At 35.5% G+C, this 9,238-nt stretch overlaps 1 protein-coding gene across 1 annotated transcript in view; it reads right to left on the bottom strand.

Moving 5' to 3' along the window:
- Positions 1-6,275: 6,275 nt before the first annotated feature.
- LOC107726660 (neurotrophic tyrosine kinase, receptor, type 1) overlaps positions 6,276-9,238 on the bottom strand; it is a 34,734-nt gene continuing 31,771 nt past the window's right edge. Inside the window, exon 17 of the mRNA XM_016536323.1 lies at positions 6,276-6,545. Coding sequence (XP_016391809.1) covers positions 6,360-6,545 — 186 coding nt within the window. The 3' untranslated portion in view covers positions 6,276-6,359. The remainder of the gene's footprint in view (positions 6,546-9,238) is intronic.

Below are 9,238 nucleotides of genomic sequence, written 5' to 3'. Positions count from 1 at the left end.
CAGTTTATAGAGAGTTCAGTACAGGTATCTCTACCTTCCAGTGCTTTATATAAAAAGTACATTATTAAGCATTTTAAACTATTTTTGTAGAATTATATTGAGTTTTTTTATGTTTTATTAATAATTTAATTAATTGATGAAATTAATTTAATTTAATAGTTTAAATAAAACAATTACATTTTTGTACTTTAAAATATGTACTTGTCACACAGCAGAACCTTTAAAGTGAACTGCAATTTTTTTCACATTTTTATATAACTGCATCGAGTCTTCATTACCTCATATTAATAATTTAATTATAAGTTATGTAATTCAATTATATAAATTAATTTAAAGTATCAGCTTAAATAAAACTATATTTGTACTTTAAAATATTCACTTAGAAATGTATGTAAATTTCTATAATCAATATAAATGTTTATAGATATGTTCAGTTCTAAAATATTTTATCTGCTATACTTTTTTAGTGCAATCACAACTACATATTTAAAAAAAAAATCTATTATAATTAAGTTTATTTCACTTTTAACGAATGATGGGAAATGTCCTATTCAAATTATGAAACGGATAGTTCTGGTTCTGGATGCTGATTGGTCAAAACCGCATTCTATGTACGAATCATGACTTCAGAAGACTTTTAATATTGTACAGGTTACATTTATTGGATTTTTTTGTGTCCAGTTTGAAGCTTGACAAGTGCCACTGTCTACATTTGTTGTAGGGAAGCGATTTGTGTGATCATTTCTCTTTTTACGTCCAATGGAAAATAACGATAAGCTATTTACGACATAGCAATTTAGAACGACATGAGGATGAATAACTAATGACTATCCCTTTAATTGTGCATCACTAGTCATTTTATCGTCTGAGGCAGGAATACACCGACTGCCTGGAAAAGGGGTGAAATGGAAGTGGTCCAGACACAAATGACCCGTGAGAATTGAGTTTAGGCACCGCAGTCAGAGCCAGCGATATACCATTACCCAGAATGCATTACAGTTCTCTAGAGCCTCTGAGCTGAGATTTCAGGCAAAACAAATATGTGGAAGTGATAGTAGTCCTATTTTGTCCTCCTTAATTCAGATGTATGTATGATATGTGTTTGGCTTCCTTACGAAAGCACCCATATATTTGTTCAGAACAGCGTCGTGAATAGCCAATTTTTTGTCGAAGGATCACAGTTGCCACATTTCTTTACAGACAGAGAAAATGAAACAATGGGCTTTTTCAGGCTGCTGTACAGTATGTTCATGGTATGTCTATGTTGTAATCTCTAATGACACCGAGGTTTCAACTTCACCTCCATCTGTCACTTTCTACCAGCATCTCCTCTGTCCATCTGTTGGTTTCTGTAAATTTCCTCTTTATCTCCCATCACCTCTGCCGAGTTATTTGCACTCAACTATGTATTTAGTTTATTTTACATTTAAAAGACGTTTCAATTGAAAATATTTGTACAGTTAAAAGGATAGCCTTCCCAAACCTCACCTCATGGCGTTCCAAACCTGTATGACCTTCTTTCTTCTGCAGAACACAAAAGAAGATATTTTGAAGAATGTTGGTAACCAAACCGTTTCGTGTCCCATTGGCTTCCATAGTATAGACAAAAAAATACTATAGTAGTCAATGGGACCTGAAACAGTTTTAAAGGGGTCCTATTATGTTTTTTTCACTTTTTCAACTTTAGTTAGTCTGATAAGCTACTACTAAATATTGTAGAAACCTAATTTGTTGTAAAGTTGCTTTGCAACGATTTGTATCGTGAAAAGCGCTATACAAATAAACTTGAATTGAATTGAATTGTAATGTTGCTGTTTGAGCATAACAAAGATCTGCAAAGTTACAAAGCTCAAAGTCCACTTCAAAAGGAGATATTTTATTTAACAGAAATCACTTTTCAAAAACTACAACGAACGACTCGTTTGGACTACAATGCATATTTTCCGGGATTTGTGATATCACAAATATCGACGAATGGGATGAGACCTGGTTGAGCTGCACTAGAGAAGGCCACGAGTGTTATCATCACTATGTCGGAGACACGCGCTAGTTTTCCCAAGGCAGACGAACTTAGAGTGGTTACAATCATCCGGGTTTTATTCGTGCTCAAATTGATTTGATATTGACGCAATATTTACACTGAAGCTCGCAGGCGTCTATGGTAAGGGGCATGACATTTCCCGACCAGGCGCTCCTTACGAAAGCACCCATATATTTGTTCAGAACAGCGTCGTGAATAGCCAATTTTTTGTCGAAGGATCACAGTTGCCACATTTCTTTACAGACAGAGAAAATGAAACAATGGGCTTTTTCAGGCTGCTGTACAGTATGTTCATGGTATGTCTATGTTGTAATCTCTAATGACACCGAGGTTTCAACTTCACCTCCATCTGTCACTTTCTACCAGCATCTCCTCTGTCCATCTGTTGGTTTCTGTAAATTTCCTCTTTATCTCCCATCACCTCTGCCGAGTTATTTGCACTCAACTATGTATTTAGTTTATTTTACATTTAAAAGACGTTTCAATTGAAAATATTTGTACAGTTAAAAGGATAGCCTTCCCAAACCTCACCTCATGGCGTTCCAAACCTGTATGACCTTCTTTCTTCTGCAGAACACAAAAGAAGATATTTTGAAGAATGTTGGTAACCAAACCGTTTCGTGTCCCATTGGCTTCCATAGTATAGACAAAAAAATACTATAGTAGTCAATGGGACCTGAAACAGTTTTAAAGGGGTCCTATTATGTTTTTTTCACTTTTTCAACTTTAGTTAGTCTGATAAGCTACTACTAAATATTGTAGAAACCTAATTTGTTGTAAAGTTGCTTTGCAACGATTTGTATCGTGAAAAGCGCTATACAAATAAACTTGAATTGAATTGAATTGTAATGTTGCTGTTTGAGCCATTTCCCGACCAGGCGCCGAGTGGTGCCAATCACAACACACACTGGCCTTGCTAACCAATCACAGCACATTTCGTATTTCAGAAGGCGGGCTTTCATTTGATACAGGAACTATTCGAGTCGTTCATGCCAGACTGGGGAGAGAGGTGTTGTAATAATGTAAAATATGTGAAAAATAATGTGTTTTTCGAACAACCTAGTATGAGAGCCTGTTCTAGTACACCCCCAAAACAAAATCAAGACTTTGTAAAAGAGCATAATAGGACCCCTTTAAGATGGTGGAATACCTTCTATTTTTAATTGTAATTTTTATACAAAGGATGATTAGTGACCATAATAATGCAGAATATTAAATATCTTCTTCATTTTACATCATAGCATTACTTGGTTTTAAAGTTTCCAAAAAAATACTCTGTTTATTTACAGGCCTAAATGACATTTTGAATTCAATTTACAATGTGGTCTCAAGACTTCTGGACGTCACCCCACTGTATGTATAATTAGTTTTATATAAAAACAATAGCAGTCTATGGTGTGTTTGTTGACTGAAATGACTGATATTTTCTACACATTCGTTTCTGGTAAATGTGCACTGTAATCCATAGAGCATAATATGAACATCATGCCAAAATAATGTGAGATTAACAATATTATGACATACAAAAACTGCCAAAAAAAAAAAAAAGAGATTGAAGAAAATTAAGTTTAATACATCTATTATACATTGTCTATCCAAATTGTTACACAAATGATAGTGTAGCTGTCAGATGCCAACGTTCTGTGACTGCTATTGATTAATTATTGTTAAAGGAAATTATCTTTAATTTTATACTTTAAAAATACTGTTATGATTTCCAGCTTGTATCTGTGAAATAATATTCAATCTCTGAAACACTAGGTAAGATTGCAGTTTAAAAAAAGAAAACACAAATAACCAATATACAAAATAATGCAGTTCAGTAACTAGACTATGTACAAGAGGCACAACCAGTACATAAAAGTGATGCACCCATTAATGAAATTATAAAATGGTAAACAGTGACCACTGCAGCTTAACATGCTGTATGATAAATTAGTATTTGATTGATTGATCTCTGCCCTTACACCAGTATCATGCTGGATTTCCAGCTGTGTTCGGAATTGCATACTTGCATACTGCAGCGTGTGGCTCTAAAGAGGTTAGTCACAAGGCATTTATGGCTAAAAATACAATAAGGCCATAACTGAGAGCCCATGAGCAAAGATGGCATCGTGCATGTTGTGTACTTCCAGGGCTGCATGCGCCTGCTGAGCCATTGAGATGACTGGAAAATACTCATGGAAAGCAGGTATTATTATAGAATTCATTGCAATGGACCTCTAAGAAACAGTTTAACACAAAATTAGATTAAAAATAGTAACTTTTTCAAATTAAGGCAAGACACTACTGTTACTGTGTAAAATCTGTTTTTTCATGCACTAGTCAATTTTGAGATTTTGGACTATTTTGCTTTCAAAACATCCAAAATGCACATTTAAGTGTTTATTGTTTATAAATGTTTATAGATTTCAATGACAACATATTTTTCAAAATGAGTTTTTTCTTACACACACCAGACTATCCAGTTTTATTATTATAAATATTATTAAGTTTTTTGCAGAATGGTTTGTTCACGTAACATTTGCCAGAATGTTCCATATATAACATTTTATTTCTAAAAATATGATTTTTTTTTTCTTCTGGCTGTTGACGGTATTTTCTAATTCATGGAGTGATAAAATAGGATAAATGTTCTGTTAAAACCTTAAAATCTCAAGAATTTTAAACGTGGCTTTTGAATTTTAAACATTTCATAAAACCTGTAATACAAAGCAATTGTCTTAATGCACTGTGACTAATCAACTGGGAAAAGTATGGTGATTTGTTCAAATATTTACTCTGTTCACCTGTAGTGTCTTGCATTAAACATGTGACACAACAGCTGCTTGAAAAGTTTTCCGTTCCATACTTTATGCGGTTTCAAATAAATAATAGTATACAGTACGTTAGTACTCCATTCCGTACACAGCCTGTGTGTCTCCACTGTTGTGTTGTTGCTGACATTGTTGCTGTTTTTGATATAGAAAATAAAGCAGAACTTGGAGCCATAACAGGACATTGCTGTTAAACATGGAGAGATGTACAATACATGCATGTGTAGATCACGCATAACAAATTGATTTAGTATATCCATAATCGCAAGACACCGAAAAGAAATGCGGTCAGGTTGGCACAACGTGTAAACCACAGCAACTTAAGAGTCTTTGTTTGAGGGGCACATGATGGTTAAAGGTGAAGTATGTAATAAATGTGACATTAGAGTGACATTAGAGAACCAAATGCTAAAACCAAATGCTAAAATAAGCTGTATTACAGAAACCTCCTATTGTAATTCTTGACATCTAAATATTCTTAAATCAAGATACATTTACTTGAGATGCGAAATGAAGGTATGAAGTCTGGTTTTGTGATAAATTGAACGAAGTGAGGTTATGCTTAAAACAAGAACAAATATCTAAAAGTGGGGTATAATTTTTCTCTCTTTGAATTGAGCTCACTGGTAGATATTTGTTCTAAACTCTCTTCATTTTTATACATTTCTCAGAAGACAAGACTTCTTTTGTCATTTTGCATCTCAAGTAAATGTATTTTATTGATTTATGAATCTTTACACATTTGCACTGGAAAATAAGACAAAAATACTTAGGAAGAACATTATTATTATTATTATTTTTATTTTTTTTATTTTTTTGCAGTGTGATCAGTAGGTAGTCTGAAAAGAGTCCTAAAAAGTCTTAAATTGACCTTCATAAATCCTGCAGAAACCTTGTAAATAGAATATGATTATGGGTTAGGATGGTTCTGTAATACAAGCCCAGGATTCCACTCTCCCCATTGGTCAGACAAACAGCAAGTCCCGCCCCCAAACTCATGCCATTGGTTGAATCGCTGTTGCTATGTCAGGCAGGGCGTGATGCGCAAACAAACAGAGCAACAGTTTTACATTTATTGGGAAAATCGACCTACAGTGTCTGCATATTAGACTGGGTTGAGAAAAATTACACACTTCACCTTTAATGACCTTTAATTACAAGACCTTGACATCAGTATCCTCATATAGAAAATCTAGTGTCTCTTCAGGGTGAGTCATGAAGATCCATGAGCAATTTCCACTAATGCATATTCAAAGTATCCACTGTCTATTTACTTAGTCTGTTTCTCTTACTTTTTTTCCCTCAAATTTAAACACATGAACACAATCTTACACCTCCAGTGGATTAAACCATACACATCAACAAACACTGGAAACGTTCATACTGCACATCATGTGAGTCAGTTTGTGAATTGTGTCCGTCCAAAACCCACCACTGATTGTCCTCCTCAACCAGCCTGCTTCCAGAACTGTCTTTTCCATGCAGGTCCGATCAGGGTGCTGCTACTCCAGGATGTCCAGATAGATGGGCGGGTTCTTGACGAGGGTCACGTGCCGGCTGTAGATGTCCTTGATGACGAGCCTCTGCTGCGGTTCTCTCTGCCAGCAGCCCTGCATGAGGAGATGCACTTCCTTCGGGCAGGCTCGAGGCCGTTCAAGCTCTCGCCCCTGTGTGATGCACTCAATGGCCTGGAAAGAGGGTAAATATGTCATATTTACAGGCAGACAAGTGGAAAAAGATGGTAATAGTAGTTTTAGTTTAATCTGCTACTTTAAACCATTTCATAAAAAAATCTGTATACCATTCATTTAATAATGCCAAAATATGATTCCATTTAAATAATTGAAATGTGTGTATGTGCGTGCACGCGCGTGCGTGTGTGTGTGTGTGTGTATATATATATATATATATATATATATATATATATAATGATTGACCCCTATTAACTAATTGAAATTTGCGATTATTACAGTTGATATAATTATGTGTATTATATAAATGGCCATACATTGTGTATTTTTTGAACATTGTAATATATTTGCAATTATTATTTGTTATTATTTAATTTTGTACTGTCTGTGTGTGATTGATATATATAACATACATTAAAAATTTTTTTAACATTTTAATTGATAATTATATTGATAATATTATTATTGCTTAATTAATTAATATTGATTTATATTAATTAATTAATATCAAGTAATTCATTTATTTTTATTATAATTGATGTTGTTTTCTTCTTTTTTTAATTTTCTGATGTCAACCTAGTGTGGTTCTAAAGTTGTTGTTTTTTTTTTTCATTTGTCATTTATTTTTTAAAACCATTTTCCACCATCTCTATATGACCTTTTGAATTCAACTGCCCTATTCTGCAGTGTTGTCTTTATGATTCCTATATAAACCATGTACGGTATTCATCTGTCTTACTTTAAAAAGTTGAAGACCTTCAGAACGAGCTGTTTGTGTAACTTAGTTTCAATGAATCCTCTTTTATTTAGTATGGAGGAAGTTCTAAACTTTACAGTACATTTTCATAGTACATGTATTTTATTTAACAGGAAAAAAAAATCAAAGAAAATTTGATTTCTTATGATTTGACCACCCTTTTACTCTCTTTTCTACAGGCAGCAGTTGGCTGTAAAGAAGCACGCTCTTCTCTCCAAGGCTATTCCTGGTTGCTATTGAAAACGCCAGTGATTTCAAGCCCTTATAGCATTGCCTCTTAATCAAATGAGGTGAAGAGACTGTCAGCACCACACAACATCATTCAGAAATGGGCTTTCAATCACTGCAATAAATTAACAAAAATTCACATTGACCCCTCTGAAAGTCTGGCACCCTCTCTCCTCGCAGATGGAAAGTTACGAACGATCCGTCTCCGTCCCATACAATTAGACTCTAGACAATTAGCTGTGTCCATCATGGCTCGAGAAGGATTAGGTTAACAAGGTTAAACAACGTCGGCCCAAGGCGAAGATGAGGTTTAATCGGATTAAAATCGAGTCGGCTGGAAGGTGATCTACCTCTCTGTTGAAAGAAGAGAGGCCTCTCCAGCGTAATAGCACAGTTGTGGTCACACCAGAGTCCACTTTTTGGTGCCTAATCTGAGAGGTCTGATTCACTCTGGAACCGAAAAAATGTATTGATCTTCTCGTTCAGAAGTGTTTAAGAGCATGGTCTGATCCAGTCCAAAAATGGATGTTCACATCACGATGAAGGTTGGGAATAGCTCTGTCTGTTTGCTTTAACTCACTGACCAGCGCTGATGCCATCAGACAGTCCAAATCACTTCTGCCATTGCAGGTAAACATTGCAGGAATCGTTTACTGTCAAATGAAAATTCATTTACTCTCTCTCTTGTTGTTCTAAACCTGTGTTTTTTTCTTCTTCACTCGAACACAAAAGGAGATATTTTGCAGAATGCTAAAGTTAAAAAGGGACAAAACTCCACAAAAGCATCATAAAAGTCTCATTAAAGCAGTCTGTATTAGATTGGAACATTGTAATCTCATTCCTGAACAAATGATTGTTCAAATGAATTGGTCAAAAAGAATCATAAGTCGTGTCCAAATCAAAATGAACTTCTGTTACTGTGTGATGGCTCAGTTACTAATTACTGACTAGCTGTTCATGTGACAAACATTTAGGTAAAGATACCAATTATAGGAGTTTTGTTTGAACGTACACTCTCATTAAGAAGTTTGGGGCTAGTAAGATTTTTAAATGTTGTTGAAAGAAGCCTCTTGTGCTCACAAAGGCTGCATTTATTTGATCAAAAGCAGAGTAAAATTGTGAAATATTATTCTAAATGTGAATACGTTTTAAAAATGCAGTTTATTCCTGTGGTCAAAGCTGAATTTGATTAAAGGGGTCATATGATGCAATTTCAATTTTTCCTTTCTCTTTGGAGTGTTACAAGCTCTTGGTGCATAAAGAAGATCTGTAAAGTTACATATCTACGTCACTATGTGGGAAGATTTGCATAACGCCGCCCAAATGTTCACGCAAAGAAAGAAGGCGTAACGTTTATTCACACTGTAGTATTGTTGTTGCCGCCGCTGCCATGTTGTGAAGGCACTGTGTGATTCGTTGTGAAAGCGAAACTACTTTGTTTGGTCTTCCAAAAGAGGACGATATCTGCTTCGTCATGCCTGGAGCTGATCCGTGCTGGTCGCTGAGGAAATACATCAACTTAGTGCTGTGGATCGCCGGATCGGCTTTCACCGTGGACGAAGCGGAGTCCAGCCCGGGGTCGTCACATGTTGCCGCAAGCCCTCCGGACGCTCCTTCATCAAATCCGCCGGCCGCCGCTCACTCTAGCCCTCCAGCCGTTCCTCACTGTAGGCCGCCGCCGCTCACTCTAGCCGCCGTGTGTGAC

This window comes from Sinocyclocheilus rhinocerous, unplaced genomic scaffold (assembly GCF_001515625.1).
Source record: "Sinocyclocheilus rhinocerous isolate Xijiao unplaced genomic scaffold, SAMN03320098_v1.1 scaffold5, whole genome shotgun sequence".
NCBI lineage: Eukaryota > Metazoa > Chordata > Actinopteri > Cypriniformes > Cyprinidae > Sinocyclocheilus > Sinocyclocheilus rhinocerous.
This window is presented reverse-complemented; position numbering and strand designations above follow the sequence as displayed.